Genomic DNA, 26,724 nt, shown 5'->3' on the forward strand with positions numbered 1-26,724 from the left:
CTACACCCTATACGTCCAGAATTGTTACAAGTGGCTCCAGGAACACTCTTGTGCGTTTAAATACATCCACTGGCCACCAAACTTTCCAGACATGAACATTATTGAGCATATCTGGGATGCCTTGCAACATGCTATTCAGAAGAGATCTGCATCCCCTCACACTCTTATCTATGGACAGCCCTGTAGGATTCATGGTGTCAGCTCCCTCCAGCAATACTTCAGTCCATGCCATCTACCGTCGCGGCATTTCTGCGTGTTCGCGGGGGCGTTACACGATATTAGGCAGGTGTATCAGTCTCTTTGGCTCTTCAGTGTATGTAGATAACCTAATTGCCTCGATATAGGACACTGTCTGGTATACTTTGATATATATATATATGAACGAACAGACGTACTGCACAGTCATCTATCTGCAGTCAAAGTCTGGTATACGAGGGATGTTCAGGAGGTAAGGTGACTTTTTTCAAATTGTGCGGGCAACGTACATTCGATCATCGACCTTTCTTTTTGTTATGTTGGACACATATTCCGAACGTATGTTCACAGCTTCAAGTGTACAGCATGCTTCGTCTGTTTTTGACAGAAAGGTTGGACGTGTTTAGTGTGCTCCGCGACTTTCGATTATTATTAAAACTGGAGCAAAGAATTTGCATCAAATTTTGTGTGAAAAATGGAATCAAGTGCTCAAAAACACTTTAAATGTTGACATTGGCATACGGTGAGTCTGATCTAACAAGGGGAGGCCGCCAATTGTGAAATTCAGATTCGATTCATACTGCGCATAATAAAAGCTCATGGCCAGAGGTGTAATGTGGCAAAGCACCAAGATGCACTTCTCAGCCGTTGTAGAGAAAATCGACAGTTAAAAGAAACCGTTGCGGTGAAATACTCTCGACGATTAATAATTTTCTACAGCGTCGTGGCGCAGCGGTAAGCGCTCGGGTTCGTAATCCGAAGGTCGCCGGATCGAATCTCGTGCCATGCAATTTTTTTTATTATTAGTTTTTTGTAATTCAAATATATGTTGGTGAAGGCGGATCGCTCTCCAATTGTACCGCCTCCATTTTTCCGTTTTTTTTAACAGGGTGTACCAAAGCTCTCCCGTCCGCACTGATTTTCGACAATGTTGTAAGTTGCGCTAGGGACCGCATCTACCTTCTTTCGAAGTTAGCAGGCAAGTACGCTGTTATGCGGCGGCTCGTTTCGGCCCATTCAACATCTGTCATTCAAGTGTAACGAGCGAGTAACGGAGTTTATATTTAATACCTGCCACAGCAAATTTGTGTTCGTGGGGTCTCTATTCTAATTCGAACGTTTGACTTACGCTATACGTATTCGTTTCGGAATATCGTTTCTACGTCTTCCGTTAACTATACGTGGTTAACATTATGAATACAATTAATAAAATTTGTGAAATACAACTTTGTTTGCGGAAAACATAATGATGTCGCCAGTTTTTCCACGACAAACGACTTTCAACAACTTATTATATGCATAATTCTTGCAACTGATTGCCGGGAATATTATATATATATATATATATATATATATATATATATATATATATATTTGAATTATAAAAAACAAATACTAAAAAAACGGTTGCATAGCGCGAGATTCGATCCGGCGACTTTCGGATTACGAACCCTAGCGCTTACCGCTGCGCCACGACGCTGTAGAGAATTGTTAATCGTAGAGAGTATTTCACCGCAACGGTTTCTTTTAACTGTCGATTTTCTCGACAACGGCTGAGAAGTGCATCTTGGTGCTTTGCCACATTACACCTCTGGCCATGAGCTTTTATTATGCGCAGTATGAATCGAATCTGAATTTCACAATTGGCGGCCTCCCCTTGTAAGTAAAAAAAAAAAGTGTTTACAAGTGGTACAAGTTCTTCCAAGATGGCCGAGAAGATGCCAGCGACGAACCTCGCTCTATTCGCCGCTCCACATCAACAACAGATGATAGCGTCGAAGCTGCGAAGCAAATTGTTTCGGAAAATCGCCGAATTATCATAAGTGGCTGAGGATGTTGGCACATCGGTCGGTTGGCGTCGTGCAATTTTTTCGGAAGTTTTGGGCTGTGTCAGCGAAGTTTGTTCCAAAACTCAATTTTGATCAGAAAAGCCGTCGCATGAGCATCGCTCAGGAGCTCTTGAAGGACGTTAATGATGATCCTGATTTGCTCAAAAGGGTCATAACTGGTGACGAAACATGAGTTTCCGCTCATGATGTCGAAACCAAAGCCCAATCGTCCCAATAGGAGCTCCCCGGAGAGACAAGACCGAAAAAAGCACGCGACGTTCGATCAAATGTTAAAGTTTTGCTCACTGTTTTTTTCAATTGCTATGGTACGCCTGGAATTGTGGAAAAACATTCATCTTTGCTTGTGAGATATTTTTTGGCCAAAAACAACCCAACGATCATGCCTCAGTCACCATATTCACCGAATTTGTCCCCCTGCGATTTTTTCCTGTTTCCAAAACTGACGAGACCTATGAAACGAGGAAGATTTTCAACGATTGAGGAAGTGAAAACTGCACCGCTGGAAGTACTCAAGGCTGTACGAAAGCTTATGAGAAGTGCTTCGAGGATTGGAAGAAGCGTTGGCACAAGTGTATTGTATCTCAGGGGGATTTATTTGAAGGGGACAACGTGAATATTGGTGAATAAATAAATATTTTTTTATAAATATATAAAGTCACCTTACTTTTTGAACACACCTCATATGCTGCTTGCAGAGTAGTGGAAGGGTGGTTTAGTTATGATATAGCAATTGGGAATCATCATGGCTGGCACTGAAATTACAAAACAACTGGTTAAATTGCTAAAATTGATGGTACTATGAACTTCAGTGCTTATTAGAGTACATTGATCAAACTGTGAACTGCGATGCTTATTACAGTACATCATCCCATACTGAATTTGTCTTTTTCTCCCTATCCATCCACTGGTAAACTGTTGATTACTGCATAATGATTGACTGGCAACACTTGTCTGAGATGGAGATAGCCTTGGCAGAACACTAGACATCTGCAACTTGTCACTGTGGAGTGTGAGATTAAATGTTGGCATGCATTCCTCAATGCTTCAGTCTCATCCTATTTCCGTAAGTTGTGATGCCCTCAACTTTTTTTCTTACCAGTAAGGTAACTGTACCTCTTTTTACTGCTATTACCCTGTGCATGTTCTGAACAGCACCTTTCGGTAGTGGTCAACATCAACACTGGAACCATGGTAATGTGCATGACTGCAAAATGAGGATACAATGCTCTTCCAAACAGAACAGTGAGACAAGTGCAACCCCATCACCTTGGAAGATGAAATTAATTGTATAGCTGTTTGGAAACGCTCCACAATGCCGCAAAATCTTCCAGTTTCCATATGTTGATATGTCATCCACATTTTTGTTAATAAGAAATAATAAGAAATGTTGCCTCTGTGTTTTATTTCTACCATCACATGTGTTATGGGAGCAGCACAGTTTTCACCATGTGATGTTCAGCTTTCTGTGAGAGCCAATTGATAAAAATGGATTTATATCAGTTTATCATCTAACACAGACATTGAAGTCATGGTAGAAAACAAAATTTATGGCGGTGTACAAAGCTGTTGTCATAGACTGCTTGTATGTGCTGCAGCTGAAAAACAATGTATTCAACTGCTTATAATAGAACAACAGAGAAACCATGTCTTGTAATTAATAGTACAGGCAACAGTACTTTACACAGGTTTGTGCAAGCAACTTCAATCAGTGGGCACCTGCTCCAACGCAGCAGTACATGTGTATGTGTGATAGGCTGCATGTCAACACATAGACAGTGTTTATTTTTTGATAAATTGGAAGAGAGAGAGGAGATGAAATCTTACAAGAGATTCTACAAAAGGGAGTGGTATGATCGGTTAAAGTTTGGATGCAGATAATTCATAGTATTTTCCTTACTGTGGATGTTACAAAATGATGATGAACAGTGCTTTCGAACATAGTAAGTGACTGTATGGACGCTGATCTGTACCGGTATTTCATACATCTGAAATGAACATAATGACCACCTGCGTGACACTTTGTAGTTTGAACACACAAAATGCTCTCAAGCCACACCGATTTTGCTCATAAAACTAATACAAATTCACTGTGTATTCTCATGGAATCATAACTGATTTTATTATTATTGTGTATGTAAAAATACGTGTTGCAGCAAGTCCTGCGCTATTTCATACTTGATAACCTTTAATTATAGCTCATTGCGAAACCTAGAAATGATAGTGTTTTTCCTGACATGTGAGTAGATTGTGTGACACAGGCTATGATTATGAAATTGATTACGAAACTACAATGCAAGAATCTGTTGGTATTGCGAATAATAGCCTGCTGATTTCAGACTATTTCTTGAAGTAAGGGTTGCTTTAACTTTAAATACCAGCCAGTAGAGGGAAGTTTTGGTGCAAAAATGTCAGACGTCAGCACACAGACAGTATTTGTGTTCGATGTATCAGAGGTGTCTTATATGGGTCTCTACTAGGTGACATTGGATGTTCTATTACAAGAGAAGCTCTCACGATTTGTTTTCTTTTCTTTTAGTGTTTCGCAAATGCCAGTGCGAAATAGCATAGCACTGGTGAAACAGAACTAGCTGTAAAGTAGAAAGAAACATCCTCCCGAACTGAAGCCTGATGTTGTAGAATGTAGAATGAATGTTATTTTTTCGACATGTGAGCAAATGGAGTGAACGGCTGTATTGTCTAATGTTATTTCACGTGTATGTAATGTTTGTAATACACACAAGAATGGCAGTTTATCTGTAGATGCTGATTTTGTAATTTTGCAACAAACTGAAAATAATCGCGTAACACAGATTTTTTCTGTGGAGTTTGAATTCTCGTTTCCCCTTTACTGCGATGACAGTTTCGAAATAACATGGAATTTCTGCAGCACTCCACAGTTTTAACCGGCAAAATAATGGAAGTTTGTTTTAGATTTTATGCAGAGAGGACGTGTATAGGAGCTGTGGAACACGTTCATACATCTATCAAATGTATACCACTGGCCAATTTGGTCATCTGTAATTGGTGCTAGTGCTGTAGTGGTTTTTTTTCACTTCGTTGGATGCCGCAAAATAACGTGAGGCAGGGGGAGGGAAAGATGTGAGTTGTATCCTGCAGTCGAACATAAAAGCTATACCGATTTTCCTCTCAAAACTAATAGAAAACGGACTGCACAAATTTTCATGGAAACAGGACATTTATTATCGTCAAAATTGTGTTTCCTTTTGTTAACAGATCCTCGCTTGTAAGAAGTGCGTTGGTGTGTGCTTGTGGGGGCAGCGCTTTTGATGGTGCAGCGCACTCCTCGCCTTTGTGTAGCCTTCTTTTACCTCGATTCAACCTGTAACTGTCGGCGTGGTGACCTGTTGTGTGCGTCGCCACCGTTAGCGCTGTCCGACTGCCCGGCCCACGCAGCGGTGTGCTCCACGGGGACGCGCTGGACTGAAGAGTCTGGCATAGGCAGCATGTGGAGGCGATAGCAGCTGTTCGTTTGAAGAAGCGATTTGGACAGTTCTGTGGAATTTCGTTATTGTTCCAGTCCTTCTCAGAAAAACTTTTACGGCATGCAGAAGGCATCCATCTGTGACTGAGTTCCGCAGACCAAAGCAGTGTGCCACTGGCACCAGGTAGATCTCTTTGTGGACCACCGGTGACAAGATAGAACAAACCTGTATCCCTACGTAAGGTGTGCAAAGGGAGGAAGAGGGAAGGACGAGGGAAGCTATGAGTGACTCGAGGTTGGTTATTTCACGATCACACATTGATAAGAACAGACATGCACCTGCGGTCCCTCTCTTTTGGGACTATGATTATTTCTAATCCCAAATAAACGTGTTGCATTAGGAGCTGTTGATTATGAGTGCTGGTTTTTTCATGACAATTTCGATGTGTACTTAGAGCAGTGATGCGTTTTCCGTCAGTTGTGGTGTAATGTGTTGGCTTTCCTGAAGTTTGATTACCTGGGCTGCAGACTGATTGTCGAGCAGTGCAGCATGGGGAGTCTGTGGCAAACTCTGATACCAAGCAGCGATAGTAACAGTCATCAGCTGCAGGCTTACAGGTAATACACTTATTAAACTCTGCTCTGTCCAACACCAGCATATCATCAGTAGAACACATCTCCTGCTAAAGATAAAGATAGCACCCTTCCTCTCCAGCCCTTTTCCTGCCAGCTAGTAGGTGAAGGGATCATTCTATGTAGAGTTGGAGTAGTTCTGCCACTAGTTTCGAATGGTATTGAGAAATTTTTTCCCGTAAGGTAACACGTTATATAACATCGTCAATTTTTGAGCTACATTGCGTTTTGAGGCGCTCCTTCCACATCTAAATCTACATTTATACTCCGCAAGCTACCAAACGGTGTGTGGCGGAGGGCACTTTACGTGCCACTGTCATTTACCTCCCTTTCCTGTTCCAGTCGCGTATGGTTCGCGGGAAGAGCGACTGCCGGAAAGTCTCCGTGCGCGCTCGAATATCTCTAATTTTACATTCGTGATCTCCTCGGGAGGTATAAGTAGGGGGAAGCAATATATTCGATACCTCATCCAGATACGCACCCTCTCGAAACCTGGACAGCAAGCTACACCGCGATGCAGAGCGCCTCTCTTGCAGAGTCTGCCATTTGAGTTTGCTAAACATCTCCGTAACGCTATCACGCTTACCAAATAACCCTGTGACGAAACGCGCCGCTCTTCGTTGGATCTTCTCTATCTCATCCGTCAACCCGATCTGGTACGGATCCCACACTGATGGGCAATACTCAAATATAGGTCGAACGAGTGTTTTGTAAGCCACCTTCCTCGTTGATGGACTACATTTTCTAAGGACTCTCCCAATAAATTTCAACCTGGCACCCACCTTAACAACTAATTTTATATGATCATTCCACTTCGTTCCGTACGCATTCTCCCAGCTATTTTACAGAAGTAGCTGCTACCAGTGTTTGTTCCGCTATCATATAATCATTGAATAAAGGATTCTTCTTTCTATGTAAAAGGATTCTTCTTTCTATGTACATTACATTTGTCTATGTTAAGGGTCAGTTGCCACTCCCTGCACCAAGTGCCTATCCGCTGCAGATCTTCCTGCATTTCGCTGCAATTTTCTAATGCTGCAACTTCTCTGTATACTACAGCATCATCTGCGAAAAGCCGCATGGAACTTCCGACACTATCTACTAGGCCATTTATACATATTGTGAAAAGTAATGGTCCCATAACACTCCACTGTGGCACGCCAGAGGTTACTTTAACGTCTGTACAACTCTCTCCATTGAGAATAACATGCTGTGTTCTGTTTGCTAAAAACTCTTCAATAAAGCCACAGCTGGTCTGATATTCCGTAGGCTCTTACTTTGTTTATCAGGTGACAGTGCGGAACTGTATCGAATGCCTTCCGGAAGTCAAGGAAAATGACATCTACCTGGGAGCCTGTATCTAATACACTCCTGGAAATTGAAATAAGAACACCGTGAATTCATTGTCCCAGGAAGGGGAAACTTTATTGACACATTCCTGGGGTCAGATACATCACATGATCACACTGACAGAACCACAGGCACATAGACACAGGCAACAGAGCATGCACAATGTCGGCACTAGTACAGTGTATATCCACCTTTCGCAGCAATGCAGGCTGCTATTCTCCCATGGAGACGATCGTAGAGATGCTGGATGTAGTCCTGTGGAACGGCTTGCCATGTGATTTCCACCTGGCGCCTCAGTTGGACTAGCGTTCGTGCTGGACGTGCAGACCGCGTGAGACGACGCTTCATCCAGTCCCAAACATGCTCAATGGGGGACAGATCCGGAGATCTTGCTGGCCAGGGTAGTTGACTTACACCTTCTAGAGCACGTTGGGTGGCACGGGATACATGCGGACGTGCATTGTCCCGTTCGAACAGCAAGTTCCCTTGCCGGTCTAGGAATGGTAGAACGATGGGTTCGATGACGGTTTGGATGTACCGTGCACTATTCAGTGTCCCCTCGACGATCACCAGTGGTGTACGGCCAGTGTAGGAGATCGCTCCCCACACCATGATGCCGGGTGTTGGCCCTGTGTGCCTCGGTCGTATGCAGTCCTGATTGTGGCGCTCACCTGCACGGCGCCAAACACGCATACGACCATCATTGGCACCAAGGCAGAAGCGACTCTCATCGCTGAAGACGACACGTCTCCATTCGTCCCTCCATTCACGCCTGTCGCGACACCACTGGAGGCGGGCTGCACGATGTTGGGGCGTGAGCGGAAGACGGCCTAACGGTGTGCGGGACCGTAGCCCAGCTTCATGGAGACGGTTGCGAATGGTCCTCGCCGATACCCCAGGAGCAACAGTGTCCCTAATTTGCTGGGAAGTGGCGGTGCGGTCCCGTACGGCACTGCGTAGGATCCTACGGTCTTGGCGTGCATCCGTGCGTCGCTGCGGTCCGGTCCCAGGTCGACGGGCACGTGCACCTTCCGCCGACCACTGGCGACAACATCGATGTACTGTGGAGACCTCACGCCCCACGTGTTGAGCAATTCGGCGGTACGTCCACCCGGCCTCCCGCATGCCCACTATACGCCCTCGCTCAAAGTCCGTCAACTGCACATACGGTTCACATCCACGCTGTCGCGGCATGCTACCAGTGTTAAAGACTGCGATGGAGCTCCGTATGCCACGGCAAACTGGCTGACACTGACGGCGGCGGTGCACAAATGCTGCGCAGTTAGCGCCATTCGACGGCCAACACCGCGGTTCCTGGTGTGTCCGCTGTGCCGTGCGTGTGATCATTGCTTGTACAGCCCTCTCGCAGTGTCCGGAGCAAGTATGGTGGGTCTGACACACCGGTGTCAATGTGTTCTTTTTTCCATTTCCAGGAGTGTATTTTCTGGGTCTCATGAACAAATAAAGCGAGTTGGGTCTCACACGATCGCTGTTTCCGGAATCCATGTTGATTCCTACACAGTAGATTCTGGGTTTCCAGAAATAACATGATACGCGAGCAAATAACATGTTCTAAAAGTCTACAACAGATCGAAGTCAGAGATATAGGCCTATAGTTTTGCGCATCTACTCCACGACCCTTCTTGAAAACTGGGACTACCTGTGCTCTTTTCCAATCATTTGGAACCTTCCGTTCCTCTAGACACTTGCGTTACACAGCTGTTAGAAGGGGGCAAGTTCTTTCGCGTACTCTGTGTAGAATCGAACTGGTATCCCGTCAGGTTCAGTGGACTTTCCCCTGTTGAGTGATTTCACTTGCCTTTCTATTCCTTGGACACTTATTTCGATGTCAGCCATTTTTTCGTTCGTGTGGTGATTTAGAGTAGGAACTGCAGTGCGGTCTTCCACCGTGAAACAGCTTTGGAAAAAGGTGTTTAGTATTTCAGCTTTACGCGTGTCATCCTCTGTTTCAATGCCATCATCATCCCAGAGTGTCTGGATATGGTGTTTCGATCCGCTTACTGATTTAACGTAAGACCAGAACTTCATAGGATTTTCTGTCAAGTCGGTACATAGAATTTTACTTTCGAATTCACTGAACGCTTCACGCATAGCCCTCCTTACGCTAACTTTGACATCGTTTAGCTTCTGTTTGTCTGAGAGATTTTGGCTGCGTTTAAACTTGCAGTGAAGCTCTCTTTGCTTTCGCAGTAGTTTCCTAACTTTGTTGTTGAACCACGGTGAGTTTTTCCCGTCCCTCACAGTTATACTCGGCACGTACCTGTATGAAACGCAGTTTACGATTGCCTTGAACTTTTTCCATAAACGCTCAACATTGTCAGTGTCGGAACAGATATTTTCGTTTTGATCTGTTAGGTATTCTGAGATCTGCCTTCTATTACTCTTGCTAAACAGATAAACCTTCCTCCCTTTTTTTATAATCCTATTTACTTCCATATTCAGGGATGCTGCAACGGCCTTATGATCACTGATTCCCTGTTCTGCGCTTACAGAGTCGAAAAGGTCGGGTCTGCTTGTTATCAGTAGGTCCAAGATGTTATCTGCACGAGTCGGTTCTCTGTTTAATTGCTCGAGTTAATTTTCGGATAGTGCACTCAGTATAATGTCACTCAATGCTCTGTCCTTACCACCTGTCCTAAACATCTGAGTGTCCCAGTCTATATCTCGTAAATTGAAACCTCCACCTGAGACTATAACATGCTGAGGAAATTTATGTGAAATGTATTCCAGATTTTCTCTCGGTTGTTCTGCCACTAATGCTGCTGAGTCGGGAGTTCGGTAAAAGGGCCCAATTATTAACCTACCTCAGTTTTTGAGTATGACCTCCACCCATAATTATTCACAGCAACTATCCCCTTCTATTTCACTACAGAATCGCACTACGCATATATTTTTGTAATGAGGACTGATCCTAATTATTAATTACGTAATGTGTACCAATCTTTACTTCAGCACCCTTTCCCAAGAAAAACAAATAAAGTTCACTGACCTAACTTTCCTCTCAAGCATCTGGACAGTTCCAATGTTTCGGCGGGTGCACCTGGGCTTTCTGCCCAGGAGGAGTGGGGTTCAAGTCCCGGAAAGGACACCTTCAATCTGAATTTCCCGCCAATTCCGAGGTGAATTGGGAGAGCAGCATAGCCGTGGGACAAGGAAATTTCCGCCTGGTTTGAATTTTCCTCCATTTTTAAATTCCTGCCATTTTTTGAATTTCCTCCCATAATTCTAAATTACTAAAAATGGGTTGATGGGGGAGGGGGAGGGGAGGGGATGGGATGTGGTAGGGAAAACACATGATGCCATCTGGGGTAGGGGTAATTAACTGATGAATTTAATTATTTTGGATATCAAGTTAATATCAAAAGTGTGCTAGGAGTCTTATCATCCTACTACTGAAGGACTGATTAGTGACAGATACATATCTAAAACTGATCAGGGATCGAATCCCATACTTTTGGATGACTGATTACGATTGTATGCTGTGCCTAACATCTCTAGTCTGTGAATTATACTTCATTTCTGTTGGGCTGTCCATTCATAGTGAGTTTTTTCATTATTTCTGAGTCAAAAGTGCACACCTTTGCATAAAAATCTCTTTTGTGTCCGCTTAATATACGCAGCAACAATGACAGTCACAAATCTACTGCGGATATCTATCGTAATTTTTTCTAAACTAAAAATAACTGTCTGTGTCCATGAGAAAACGCAAGCAACAATCTGCTTCAACGGTACAACATCGGAAGTATTTCCTATAACTGGCGATGCACAGCAGAGATCTTTTCTCTTTGGTTTTAAAGATCGTGATAAGGGAGTGTATTTACATACTGTATCTGATGGAAATCTTTTCAACACTGTCTGCCAAGACCAAAGTAAATACAGTTGTTATTCGTGAGCTGTTATAAGCAGGCGATACAGCTCTGTTAGCACACCCAGAAGATGAGGTGCACTATGTAATTAATAAATTATCACATGCACGTGAAAAATTTGGCCTAACCATCAGCCTCCAAAAGACTAAGATCATGGCGCAGAGCACCATCAACCTTTCATCCATCAGCATTGAGGGCAGTTCTCTAGAGATAATTGAAGACTTTACCTACTTCGGATCTACAGTATGCAGCAACTTGTCTACGGACAATGAGATTACTAAGAGAATGGAAAAATCATTATCTAACGTTGCTCGCTTGAAAAACAGAGTACTGAACAATGGACCGCGCACAATAATTGAAAGTACACAACGCTCGTGTTTCAACACCCTTCTCTACAGCTGTGAGACAAGGACGTCTCTTGGTAAACACGAATCTGAACAGCTTTATCTCCTCTGTCTCGCTCTGATCTCTCGGAGGGACAAAGAAGCCAACACCGAAGCCTCAAAGCATTCGTGCGCTTCAGATACGCCGACGTCTAAGGTGTCTGGGACACGTCAGGCGCACGGACCCTGACCTGAGCGTGAAACACTGCTGCACGGAGAAATTTAGCAGGGCGGGGGAGCCAGTGGGAAGAGGTCTGACCGAGGCCGGTATTCATCCAAGTACTGGGAAAGTACTGCTAATGACCGTGTCAAGGGGAGACTAACTGTGCGAAGCGAGGTCCAGCCCGTAGAGGACGAACGCGCACAACAACAAATCAGTAAGAGGACAAGACGGGAAGGGAGAGCGGCTTACGTTCGAAGTCCCGCCACGTTCCACGTGCCCAGAGACTACCACTCCCATGTGGGACTTTTGAGCCACATAGGGCGCTACAGACTCTGAGCAAAGTATGCGACACCGTTCGTTACCCATCGAGAATGGAAGAATGCCAAGGAAGGACGGTATGCAAATTTGTTCAGAAACCCTGGGCTGCTGAAACTATTATAATGGACGAATAACTTCACATTCTGATAACGACAACTAGGAATTACACAAATTTGTTACGTCCAATAGCTATATTGGAGGGTAAATAAAAAAATCGTACTTTTATCTTGAAAGCGTTGTGTTGCTTTGTTTTTCTGTTTACAATTATTCTACAGGAGCGGGTGGTTATGAATATATTGACACGAATGTGCCTGTCTGCCCATCTCTTTGGTCTTCTCGAATCCGTCGTTCATCATCGGCGCGCTTTGTGTTTGTTACTATCTTACTGTATGTTAAGGCGGAATAAAATGGTTGTAGTTCGATCAATTAATATTCTATTTAACTGTCTCATTTTCAGATACGCTTAAGTGGCCAATAAAAGATGGTGTTGGGATTATTAATCGGAATACTGTTCCCTGTACCAATTGTTTCACGTTATACTGCGCACAGCCACGACTGTTACCACGTATCATTAAGCATCCGGCTGTCTAGAATGAATTGCTCATCTGCAGCGTCCCGACGTGGCAGTTTTAATAGATTCCGCCTCCTGTAAGACATACGAATTTGTTCTGTACCTGTGACATACGGACAGAAATACGGACGTCGAGTGATTGGAGCAGGTCACTCTAGAGTGAGTCGCCTTACACGTGTGTAACGTGTTTTGATTACATGACTGCTAACATCTCTACACAGACTGCAAAACGATTCTGTGAGTTGTAGCGAGGTGTTCGCCATGTCCTGCCACTAAAGAATTAGGAGACACACAAAAGAAATGATATCTGGACAAACGTGCGTCTACAGTAGACACCGCAGGAGTTGGTTTCACACCATGTGGAAGATTTTAACTCGTGTGCTACACGTATAGAGAAGATGGCAAGACTTATTTGAAGAAAAACACGCATACAAAAGTGAAGAAACTGTTGAGCTGAAACAGAGCAGCACGAAAGTGCAGGCGCACGGCTGGGTGAGGGCAGGAGAGGTACTCACGAGGTTGGAGTCGCTGGTGGTGAAGGTGACCGGGTCGGCGGCTTCGACCTCCTGGCACATGAAGTCGACGTGGCCGACCACGGCGATGAGCTTGCTGTCGCGCCGGCCCAGGTCGATCAGGTTCAGCTTGAGCGTGTCCGCCGTGAACTCCACCTGCGGGCAGGAATGCTTGCTAAATGTCGAGGGTGAAGGCTGCTTCCCTGCGTCCATTGCGTTTCTTGACATTTATCAGTGACGTGTCACTACACGTGACAGACGAGACAAAAATTGTTGTCGGTTACGAAGGATATGTAATCTAATACAAATGACACAACTGTCGATCTAGCCCTCGAAATCTGGCAGAAAATCCAAACAGATTTTGGTCGTATGTAAAGTATGCTAGCGACAAGACACAATCGATGCCTTCCCTGTCCGATAGCAATGGAAATACTATCGATGACAGTGCTGCTAAAGCAGAGTTACTAAATACAGCCTTCCGAAATTGCTTCGCCAAAGATGACGAAGTAAATACTCCAGAAGTCGAATCAAAACTGCTGTCAAAAAGAGTAACTTAGAAGCAGATATTCTCGGAGTAGTGAAACAACTTACATCACTTAATAAAAACGAGTCTTCGCGTCCAGTAGGTACGCCTAATGGGTTCCTTCCAGTGTATGCTGATGTAATAGCTCCCTACTTAACGCTCATATTAACGTTGATACGCAGTAGGATTTTGGAACATGTATCGTCTTCGAACATTACCAATTATCTCTCAGATAACCACCTATTGGCCCACAGTCAATACGGATTTAGAAAACCTCGTTCTTGTGAAACACAATTAGATCCTTATTCACACGAGGTGTTGAGCGCTATCGACAAGGGATTTAAAATTGATTCCGTGCTTTCAGATTCCCAAAAGGCATTTGACACCGCTGTCAGAAGCTGTTTGTAATCAAATCCCGTGCTTATGGAGCATCGTCTCAGTTATGCAACTGTATTCGTGATTTCCTGTCAGAGAAACCACAGTGCGCAGTAACTGGCGGAACGTCACCGCCTGAAACAAAAGTAATTCCTGGCGTTCCTCAACGTAGTGTTATAGGCTCTCTCCTGTTTTTTATCTATATAAACGATTTAGGAGAAAATCTGAGCAGCCGTCTTAGATTGTTTGCTGATGTGCTGTCAGTTATCCAGTAGTAAAATCACGAGGAGATCGAAACAAATTGCAAAACGATTAACAAATCTCTAGGTACGAAAATTGGCAGTTGATTCTAAATAATGAAAAGTGCGAGTTCATCGACATGAATGGTAACAGGAATCAGTTAAAACTTCGGTTACACGATAAATAAATCAAATCCAAAGGCCGTACATTCAAATAAATAGTTAGGAATTAAAGTTACGCACCACTTAGATTGGAAAATACACACGGACAATATTGTGGGGAAGGCGAAGCAAAAACTGCGTTTTACTGGCAGAGCACTTAGAAGAAGCAACAGATGGACCTGAAGAAACCGCCTGCAGTACGCTTGTCCGTCCACTTTTGGAGTACTGCTGCGCGGTGTGTGGGATCCGTACGAGATAGGATAGTCGGAGCACATAGAGAAAGTTCAAAGAAGAGCAGCACGTTTTGTGTTATCGACAAACAGGGCAGGGAGTGTCGCGGACATGACAGTGTTTGGGATGGACATACTTAAAACACACGCATTTCTCGTTGCGGCGCGATCTTCTCACGAAATGTGAGTCACCCACTTTCTCCTCCGAATGCGAAAATGTTTAGTCGACAGTGACCTACATATGGAGGAACCATCGTCGTAATAAAACAAGGGAAATCAGAGCTCGCACGGAAAGATACAGGTGTCCGTTTTTCTCGTGTGCTGTTCGAGGTGGAATGACAGAGAATTATTGTTATTTGACGAACCCTCTGGCAGGCCGTTTAGTGTGATTTGCATGTCGACGGACATGTAAATATAAAGTACGGAAAGCATACAGTTTCTCACATGGACCTCATGTAGAAGTGAAATTCTGTTGTCCGAAAGTGGTCAGACAGTCAGTGAATGTGCTGGGCAGAGACTGCATACTGTACTCTCCATTACAACAATGATCTACAGTGTCTGTAACACTGAAAAACGAAGGTTACATTCCCTCTCGTCTGCTGTTATACAGAGGGGGCGGAATCAACTGAAGCACCCAGGAAATGCGGTCGGGTGGCGGTGTAACTTGGTGCACACCGATACCCTTTGCGGATGCGTGAGTGATCGGATCTGCAGTCCTCTGTGGCAGATGGAGCGGCCACCAGCACGCATTAGCGCTAGTATTAGGCCTGGCAGGATCTCGAACAGCGCGATCACTGTGAAAGACGCGGAAATGCTGCGCCCTCGTGCGAGACGGCGCTGCCAGCAGTTGGCAGAGCTTGAAAGCGGCCATTTGGCCGGCCGGTCGAGTCACCCAGTGGGTATCGGGATCTGAGCGGCGCCAGGCTGTGTGTGCGACGCTGGCCAGGTGCGTGAGGGCGGCCACACCCGTCTTCAAGGTGTCGGTCGACCACGTCCTCAGGCCGCAAGACAGAATCTCCGTGTCGAGCACCTATCAAATCGTACCGCTACCCTTCACATCTCTGCCCGCCACCTGGCAACGAGTGATAAGACGCCTGCAGTGTTCTGTGTCACCCCGCACCGCTAGTCGGCCGAGGCCAGCCGAGAACAGCCGGTCTGCAGCCGCCCTCGCCACCGTCGTCAGCGAGTAGCTGGGCTGGGCTGGCGTGAGGTCTCAAGTCTCAGTCGTTTCTGTTTAGGCCATGTTCAACTTGGTCGATAAGGTGGTTCAGATGGCTCTGAGCACCATGGGACTTAACATACGAGGTCATCAGACCCCTAGAACTTACAACTACTTAAACCTAACTAACCTAATTACATCACGCACATCCATGCCCGAGGCAGGATTCGAACCTGCGACCCTAGTGGTCACGCGGTTCCAGACTGAAGCGCATAGAACCACTCGGCCACACCGGCGGGCGCTCGGTAAGAGACCCAGTTGGGATGTGGAAGGTGATGCGACTAATTTCTTCGGTAGTATCGTTGGGGAGCTTCGATTTCGCCTGTCCCATTGCGCTGATGACGTCCCGGAAGAGAGACTTCCCGTCGCACCAGCCCCAGGTTTAGCGCTAAGAGGGCACACTGGCACTGCACAGCCCGTCGCAAACTGAACATCAGGTCAAGCACAGAAACAGGAAGAGGAAGAAGAAGAAGGAGAAGAAGAAGAAGAAGGAAAGCAAAATAGAAACGGTGAACGGTCCAACAACAAGGAGTGCAATGTAGAGCGGGCGGGAACGCAGATGGCATCGCAGTTAAGTAGTTACGGTGTTGACTGCCAAGCGGCCGAGCTGTGTTCACATTTACCTCGCACAAATGTTTATTTATTTTATATTTTATTTTATTTTTTGCTGCTTGCTTTAATGAAATTTGCGTCTGTGTCGTGGTGTAACGTCCGTTAGCAACAGGTAGTTGATTCTGCATAACTACTCTATTAGCAGTGGAAAGGCTTTCGAATGGGAACTGCAAAGGTTTGATGACAAGGCGACAGGTCAGCCGAATCCATCACTGGTAAACATGCCTGTTGTGTCATACACGGCATTACTGACAGTAAGTGTGTCATTTGAGAGGAAGCTCTTTTCGGTGCACCTAATTTCTACAACTGGAGGTGAGTGAGATGTGGCTCCTTGCCCGATATACGTAGATGTTCGTATAAACGTGCATGTGATCAATCGCAAGAAAATGATGACCTGTAACAAATGAGCACAGCAGTTTCACAATAACACACTTTCTCTGTGCTCTGTCAAAACATACGTTTTTAACGTTTTTGAAGTTGCGTTCAATTCTGGAAATTTGACTCTTGAATTTCCTTGCTATAACGTAGTTCACAACCCTTTATTTGTTGATTTTATTTCTGTGAGACATCTATGTGGTATCTCGCCTGCTCTTACTACTCATCACATTTACTTGCGACTGTAACGTATTCTTACATTACCCTTATTCTAAAACCAATCTATAGAATGACAACTGCCGAGACTACAGAAAGAGAACAAACATTTCAAGGACCGGACGGACAGTTGATAAAGTTGTAAGGAAAAAAAGATGCAACGAACGAGTTTTGAACACGGCTCGTACTGCCATTTTTTGTTTTTCTTGTTTCGCTTTTTTAAATCTCATTTTGTTCGTTATTGACCGTTGTATTTGTTCGGAGCGGACATCCCATGACGATTGTTCAAGTTCATCATTAACCGTTCATCCATTGACCCAGTTTTTTTGTTGTTGCAGAGGGCAGATATTCCTCTGACCGAACCCGCTGAGCTACTGGCCGAGACTGCTTGGCAGTTCAACACCATGACCACTTAACCCACGACGCCGTTACTGTTAGAGGTTGCTCTTTATTGGACTCCTTGTTCTCGGACAGTTCGCTGCTTCTATTTTTCTTTTCTTTTCACAGTTCAGTACACCTTCTTCCTGTTTTCGTGCTTGATCTGTGTTCAGAATGTGTGTGAACTTTCTCTTGTCAGACGGGAGCTGTCCTGCATCTAGGCACAGCTATGTACAGCGCCACCACCTATCGGAACTTCATCGAACTGTAGGAGGTGAAGCGGAAATAAATTCCGCCATTTTTTTACCTAAATTTGCGAGAAAAAATGTATTGCATTACTTATTTAAAACCCACTGAACCGCGGTGCATTAAAATCCTGACGCAGCATTTGCAACGAGGTGTCAGTGCTTGAAGCGCCCCTAAAAAGCAGTGGAGATCACATATTACTACGTATAGAAAGCTGCTTAAAAACTGCAGATTATGGCAGTGATATTTATGGAGAAAATATAAGTGTATAATTAGTTAGTTACGTGATCCATTGGCCAGTGTCACGGAAATAGATGCATTGCTCTTATGACAGTAGACAAGAAATTGAAATTCGCGGTGATAAAAATTAACGCTGCATGTAAGGTTATTTGAAAAAGACTCAGTATCAACGGTGATCGTAAACTTTCTACCGACAAAGAGACTCAGCCCCCAGATGCAAACGAAAACTGTAGAGGAAATCTCAGTTTGCCAGTATGTACATTTCCCTATCATACAGAGGAGACTTTAGTTGGGAAAGTTACACTTTAGTAGATGGTGGACGTGGCAACACGCCATCACAACCACTATTCTCTGAAACCTACGTACAGCTCACTGCAGAAGTATACTGGAGGTAACACGGCAACAAATAGACGTGGCCCCTTGAGGACGTTGTCAGCAGTCAAGACGAGGTAAGAGCAGCAATGATCACCAAAGTGGGAAGGACAACTAAAACAAACAGTAGGATTTATAAGTTCAGAAAACTAGATAAAGCGTCAATAACGTAATATCTCAATTAGAAACTTAAAACATTTATATTTGTATAGGAGGCTTTAGAAGACTATGGTTAATTCATGATGGGAATGACTCATCATGGAATGCAATCACCGTAAATAAATTTCTAAAGAAACAGAGACTACTGCATAGTTTGTGTAAAACAGCCCCTATTGTTTTGTAAACTTCCGATACGATGCTGAATAAAACGCATTTGGGTGTCCGGAAGACAAAGTGAAAAGCTCTCAACGACTACCGTAACAGAATATTATCGAAGAAACTCTCACAACACCTGTCGTATGAAAGAGTTGCATAACGATTCGGATACACGGTTCCAGTTTTATGGCACCATAAGATAAGCTTGTTGATACAAAAAAAGCGTATGGGACCTGAAGATGGCAAAATGAATTGCCGAAACTGGGAGCGTTCGAAATGAAATAAAATAAAATAACCTAAAGTCTACTGCTGTTGGTAATATTTTATGAACTGAGAAGAAAGAAATTCTCGTCGTACGGTTTGTCGATTTGGGGGAGGGGAGCAAATAGTGAGTCCATCGGTCCCATGTGCGCCTGCTTAGCTGAGTGCTAGCTTGCTTGCCTCCCACGCCGCGGGCCCGGGTTCGATTGCCGGCCAGGTTGGAGATTTTCACCGCTCGCGGACTGGGTGTCGTGTTGTCATCATCATTTCATCCAAATCTTCGACACGCAAGTGGGCGTCGACTGAAATAAGACTTGCTCTTGGCAGCCGAACCCGGATAGGGCCTCCCGGCCAAAAATGCCATACGATCATTTCATTTTATCAGTTCCATCGGATTAGGGAAGGATGGGAAAGGAAGTCAGCCGTGCCCTTTCAACCGAGCCATCCCGGTATTTGCTTCAAGCGATTTAGGTTGTTGGTTGTTTTTTGGGGAAGAGAGACCAGAAAGCATGATCGGATTAGGGGAGGATGGGAAAGGAAGTCGGCCGTGCCCTTTCAGAGGAACCATCCCGGCATTTGCCTGGAGCGATTTAGGGAAATCACGGAAAACCTAAATCAGGATGGCCGGACGCGGGTTTGAACCGTCGGCCTCGCGATTGCGAGTCCAATGTGCTAACCACTGCACCACCTCGCTCGGTGTGGTCACATGTAAAGGCTGTCAGTGGTGTACATGAGTGTCCAGGTACTTATGAACGAGACGGAAACAAAGTGAGTGTAGCAAAGCAAAAGCGTAAATGGTGAACTCCATATTCAAATGTTTCTTTCCAAAAAAAACAAAAAACCGAGGAGTACTTCTCCAGTTTAACTCTCGCAGCACCGTAAAGACGGATGGTTTCTGTGATGCTGAGAAAGAGCTGAAATCGCTAAAATTCAACAAAGCTCAAGGCGCGACTGAATCACTGTCAAATTCTCTACCTGTCACCTACAACTTCATACACAACAGTAAGGAGAGGTGTGCTACAGAGCTGTGGTTGCAGGGAAGCTGGGCAGCAGCAGAAATCATTTGTGAACAAGTAACATGGCAGACATAAAACTTACTTATCTTTTATTTCTCCCAAAATACGAATGGTGCAACAAAAAATTGAGTCCAGCTGATGCAGTAATAACAAGGATGTTGGGAGCGAGAGTCGGCGGCGTGTGCGCGGCGTGCCCCAGCGTGCGAGTGGCCTGAGCCGCCGCCGCCGTACTGCGTGGCTCGGAGGGCGCGCACCCTGGGCTCTGCCACGCGCTGCTCTGCTCGGCCGCTGTCAGCGTCAGACGGTGCCCGTGGCGTGGTATCGATATGTGACACAACAGTACCAGTCTTGCGTTTGATATAGTCCGTGTTTTAACCGTAAGGTAGCAAAGATGTCTCGAACAAAAAACCGTGTCCAGCAGTTGGAAGAAACCACAGCTTACATCTGTCTGTAATAACAGTGGCAGAAGCGATCCACAAAACTAACATTCAGTATCCTTCACATCCATTTGTTGTAGTCTTTGAACATATTCAGTAATGAGGTATCTCGAACAGAATGATGTCCTCCATGTGAACTGGCATTGGTTCCAAAATGTAGATTATGTGACACACAACTCACACTTTTGTCTAGTGGCACTCTGAAAGCCGTGGGTAAAGACAGTCAGGTAGGTTTGGTGTTTCTTGACTCCCATAAAGTACCTGACTTAGTATGCTTATTGTCGAATCTATAATGCTACGACGTATTGTGTGAAATTTTTGGCAGTTTTGAGGATTTCCTGATAGGAACGATGCAGCACGTCGTCTCAGGCGGAGATTTTTCGATGCCTCGGGGAAGCGCACTTCAAAAATGCTCAAATGTGTGTGAAATCTTAAGGGACGTAACTGCTAAGGTCATCAGTTCCTAAGCTTACACACTACTTAACCTGAATTATCCTCCTGAGGGAGGACTCGAACCTCCGCCAGGACCGTCCACACGAAGCGTACTGGGGCCGCTGCTATTCACATTAAATTTTAATGACTTTGAGGACATCTCCTCCTTTGGAGACAGATCTGGTGATGGAGCAGGCCAACGCAACACGTCGACACTCTGTAGACCACATTGGGTTACAACAGCGGTATGTGGGCGAGCGTACCCTGTTGGAAAACAACCCCTGGAACGCTGTTCGTGAATGGCAGCTCAACAGGTTGAACCACCAGATTGACGTGCAAATTTGCAGTCAGGGTGCGTGGGGTAACTGCGGCAGCGCTCCTGCTGTCGCACCCCACCCCATAACTCCACGTGTAGGTCCGGTGTGTCCAGGCTGGTTGGAGGCCCGCACACGGCCATCGCCGGCACTCACACACAATCTGCTTTCACCAGACAGCACGACAGACCACTCTCGCTCGCTTCACACCACTCAAGTCGCAAATGGCGGTAGTTTGGTGTCAGTGGAATGCACGCTACAGGGCATGTGGCTCGGAGCTGTCCTCGAAGTAACGGATTTGTAACGGTTCGTTGTGTCCCCGTAGCGCCAACTGCTGCTGGAAATGGTGTTGCAGATGCAGTTCGATGCGGGACAGGCCCACGCCACACACTACGGTTTTCCCTCAGGAAGTGCCACAACGTCGTTCAAAGCCTGGTCTCCTTGCGACCGTACATTCTCCTGATTCTCCTGAGTCTCCTGACCACCGCTGGCAGCAGTCACGTGCAGTGGCTAGATTTCTGCAGTACCGGACAAGGCACATCCAGCTTCCCGTAGACCAACTCAGTGAGTCTTTTTCGCGTTAGAGGCATTCTTGACTAAATTTCACGACCGTAACAGCGTGCATGTAAGGCAAACATGATTTGCATCCTCCTAGTGGCGTGCTAGCCCAATTCTCATGCAACTGGCGTGAAATTTGAACACACGTCGTGTCTGAGATGTACAAATGCGCCTACCAAATGCAGATGCGGTGTGCAGGGGCATGTAGGCCGTTCTGCAACCGCTCCTCAGCTGGCTGAGCGCACCCCGGCCACCGAGGACAACTGTTTGGCATTACCGGGAATCGAACCTGGCTGCCTGTCTGCGCTGACGACTCAGCAGCGGAGGCGGACTTTTTGCAGTTAACGTCCACATGAAATGGAACACTCACACAGATAAAACACGCCGTACACTGCAGTTCACAGGTATCGCACTACGGAAATACAATCGGTGGAAACCGTGCTGAATAAGACTAGCAGGCGATATTGAACGAATACAAACAATGCCAGCACGACTGGTGGCGGGTTCGAGTCTGACAAAGATGCTGAAGAAAGAGACCTGACGGACGTGACGGAAACTATCCCGAGATAGCCTACTCGCAAAGTTTCAGGAAACAATATTAATAGAGGAATCTAGAAACATCTACGTACACTTATTACAGTGTGGACAGAGGTGTATGCACTTCACAGTGGTTTTCAGATTACGGATGTAGATGGAGATTAATGAGCAATATAGGCAGGCAGTACCGAAAGAGATTAAAATAACAAATTCCCAATACTGCAAAGAAGGAGAGAAACAGGAAATTGGTTTCATATATGTTAACAAACGTTAGTATAATATTATTTATCTAGGACCATTACGTCAAGGTAAGCACTATTAGTTTTCCAGTGGCGTATTCTCAAGCGTCAAGATTTCTTACCCTTTGTATCTGCGGTGTTATTTATAAACATAATAACAATGCCGTCAACAAACTTTATGCACTCTTTCTGGTACTATGGATTACTCCTATTCGCTACACAGGCACCTGTTGCTTTTGGAATGAGGTTTGTATCCACCAGGAATGGAACTAATATATAACTGACTATACTTTGTCATCTGTGTTTTCTGCAACGTGAATGCTGACAGAAGGATTACACCACGAAGCCATATTCCGAACTTCTTCACATCATAAACCTCTTGTACCACAACTCTGTTTGTTTTTCCTTTATTTTCATTTTTATACCTATTTATGCCGCTCTTCGGCCACAGAAGAGACATACAGTACTATTAGGAATACAAACAAACATGTAGGACAAAAACGGGAGACAAACGTGGTAAAATAAACGAAGTCGTTCACTGACTCACTGCTCGGATAATAAAACGTTCAACACTGCACACAACGGAGAATACAGAATGTCACACGTGAACGAAGGAGCTTGGACGGAGAGACACTGATAAACTGACGGGACGACAAACACGAGCACTGCAGCGACGATTTCCGGCGCATGAAGACGCACTGTTCACACGAAAAAGCTGTGGCCAGCCACAGGGAAAAGGTGAGGGTAGGAGGGAGAAGGGGAGGGGGCTGATGCTAGTGGGACGAAGGGAGGGTGAGCGGAGAGGGTGGGGGGGTGTGGAAGCCCGGTGAGGGGGGCAGGGGGGGAGGGGAGGGAGAGAAGGGAAAGAGGGTGTCCTGGAGAAAAACACAGGAGGAAGGGGAGGATCAAAGTTGGTAGGAGGGGTAGATGGAGGGGACGAGTGCATCATCAGAAAGGGGGAGTTGATGGAAGCCACCTCGGGCAAGGGTACGGAGTGTAGCAAGATGGAGAGTGGGTGGGATGCAGGAGTACAGGCGCAGCAGTGGACAGGGGTGGGAAAGGATGGGAGAGGGATCAAGTTTTCGGGAGGTGTAAAGGATCCGTATCTGTTCAAAGAAAAGGAGTAAGTGTGGGAAAGGAATTAAGTCGTAGAGGATCCGCACAGGGGAAGGGAGGCAGATGCGATAGGCGAGGTGGAGGGCACGGCGTTCCGGGATTTGTGTAGAAGGTACGAGGGGCGGAGATCCAGGTGGGATGGGCATAACAGAGGATAGGGCAGATGAGGGATTTGTAGGTGTGGAGGATGGTGGAGGAGTCCAGACCCCACGTGCGGCCAGAAAGGAGCTCGAGGAGGTGGAGTCGGGAGTGTGCCTCGGCTCGGATCGTCCGGAGATGGGGTGTCCAGGAGAGGCGGCAGTCGAGAGCGACGCCAAGGTACTTGAGGGTGGGGGTAAGGGTGATAGGACGGCGTTGCCTACAATGATCGCCTGGGTCTTGGAAGCACTGACTTTGAGCAGCCACTGGTTACACCAAGTGGTGAATCAGTCAAGGGGGGATTGGAGAAGGTGCTTTGTGCGTCGCAGGGTGGGGGCGAGGGCAAGGAAGGCGGTGTCATCGGCGAACTGGAGAAAGTGTAAGGGGGGTGAAGGCGGAGGCATGTCCGCCGTGTAAAGAAAGTAGAGAAGAGGGGAGAGGACAGAACCTTGGGGCACACCGGCGGAGGGGTAGAAGGTGTAGGAATATGTGTTGTGGACGGTGACATTGGAAGGACGGTGGGAAAGGAAGGAGGCGATCAGACGGACAAACTACTCTGGTTCCTCGGCTAACCAGAGCATTCCAAACTTTTCCTCGTGCCTACACCGTTGTAATACAATCAGTTTTACGTGACATCCATTCATTAATTTTAATAAAAGAGTTAAACAGACCATAACAAATGTTATTTCAAAGCAGTACAGAACAGTTCAGTAAGTAGATGTAATTACACATTAAACACGTTTTCAGAGAAACAAACATTTTCAATTGCACAAGGGCGATCAGAAAGGTTCCATCAGAGGGCGTTGCTGCAGCGTATATGCAACGTAACGCGACCACGATGCGGGTAACGAGTATCGACATGTAGACACATTCATGTCTTTCCGATGTACTTGCGGCAAATTTGGAAAAGTAAACTATGGCGAATGTTGTAACCAAGAACGTCGAAATAGGACGAATGCGCTGTTATTCTTTTGTTGGCTGTCGAAGTACAAACAACGGCAGACATCCATCGGTTAGTGAAGAATGTGTATGGCTCAATACGCCGCTCTAAAACCACCCCTGTGCAGTGGTCGTGCTACTGCTTCGTGATAACTAACGTTCCCGCCGTCGTAAACGTCGTCATCCAGAAGTCACGCCAACTCGGGTGGCACATACTGGAACACCCGCCCTGCTGCCCTGACCTCTCCCCGCGCGATCATCACTCCTTCGGACCCTTAAAAATGGCCTCGAAGCGCCGACGATTCCTGCCGGACGATGACGTGCAGCAGGCAGTTGCGGACTTGTTCATGTGCCAGGACACACACGGTCTTTCTGCCTTCAACCTGGTGCGTCCGTAGGATGGTTGCCTCAATGCTCACGGTGATTTTGTCTGACTAGTATTCACAAACCTGTCTTACATTAGCTCGGATGCAGGAAAAATTCATTTCGTCATGTAAAATGGGTGGCTCAAAATGGCTCTGAGCACTATGGGACTTAACTTCTGAGGTCATCAGTCCCCTAGAACTTAGAACTACTTAAACCTAACTAACCTAAGGACATCACACACATCCATGCCTGAGGCAGGATTCGAACTTGCGACCGTAGCGGTCGCGCGGTTACAGACTGTAGCGCCTAGAACCGCTCGGCCATCCCGGCCGGCTCATTTCTTCATGTAACTTTGTCTAAGTTCCACGCTAACTGTTTCTATATTAGCGGAGAAAACCGCAGGAACAATGTGTGTTGTTGTCGTAGCCGTTATTTATAAAAGATAGTCAAGTGACCTTTTTCCCCTACTGAGTGGAATCCACACTTGATATAATTGTGTTTGGGGCTTCGTAGCATTTCTTATGCCCAGCGCTAGCAAAGTTACGATAACGACTCAGAGATCGACAGAAACCTTGCGTTTGCCTGATAAAAACAATATCAGTTGCGTCTAAAGCTCTTCTCATCATTTACGACACTAAATTCAAACGGGCACGACGCGCTGTAGAGCGTCTTCTTATCTTATCTCCCTACCAGTACGCTTACAGCAGTTCAGCTTCCCAACGTGTCAGGTAAACAGAGTACTTTTTCTTTGCCTGGAGTTGTTAGTTAACGTCATGTGGTCGGATTTTTCACTGCGCGCCGGTGATGAGAATTCAAAAGGCTCCCCGTTATTTGATTCGCAGAGGAACGTCGATAAAAGTTCGCCTGCCGCCGAAAACAACGTCGTGCACAAGGCATGCGCGCTCCGTTAGGTTTGCGGGTGGAAATGCTGGCTCCACACACGGACCTCCGCCCCTACACAAACGCCGCCGAGAGCAGGTCTTCCACCGAGAGAATAAATAACTTACTTCTCGGTATCGATGCTGTGTAAAGATGCCCTTTTAATGACACGACCTATAAAAGGATTCATTACATTAGCGAAACAACGAAAAGAATACTTGATTACTACTCACCGTTTCCTACACAGAGAAGCGCTCGTAGCGAAAGCCACTGGAATCGATTTGATATGAGTTTTGGACAAGACTTTTAAATTTATAAATTACGTTAAGAGCAGACGTTTCGCTCAAATATGTAACGTGGAAACCACCTCCTTCGCACAGAAGGCCTCTGGCCATTCAACGGAGAATATTTACCCACGTCTATGAACTTAAAGATGCAGTGCTGCAGTTATTTGAGCAACTAAACAAATCGAATTTGTTGATGTATTAAAAAACGAGCTTGGAGAACAGACCTTTCATTTCTGATTTATTTGGAATACCCAAGAAGACAAATGCTGCTCTATAAGATAATAATACAAATCTCCTTACCACCACAGACACAATTTCAGTCTTAAGAAATAATGTCGAGATATGATTGAGAAAAACGGCAGAAACCAATTTTGAAATGTTTGTACTTACTTCTAAACG

General features: G+C 45.6%; 1 protein-coding gene across 5 annotated transcripts in view; it reads right to left on the reverse strand.

The window, feature by feature from the left end:
- LOC124613920 (neurexin-1) overlaps positions 1-26,724 on the reverse strand; it is a 2,081,056-nt gene that overhangs the window by 673,507 nt on the left and 1,380,825 nt on the right. For all 5 annotated transcript variants that reach the window (XM_047142672.1, XM_047142674.1, XM_047142673.1 and 2 more), the window contains one exon: positions 13,308-13,460. In XM_047142672.1, coding sequence (XP_046998628.1) covers positions 13,308-13,460 — 153 coding nt within the window. The remainder of the gene's footprint in view (positions 1-13,307; positions 13,461-26,724) is intronic.

This window comes from Schistocerca americana, chromosome 4, assembly GCF_021461395.2.
Source record: "Schistocerca americana isolate TAMUIC-IGC-003095 chromosome 4, iqSchAmer2.1, whole genome shotgun sequence".
NCBI classification, from domain to species: Eukaryota; Metazoa; Arthropoda; class Insecta; order Orthoptera; family Acrididae; genus Schistocerca; species Schistocerca americana.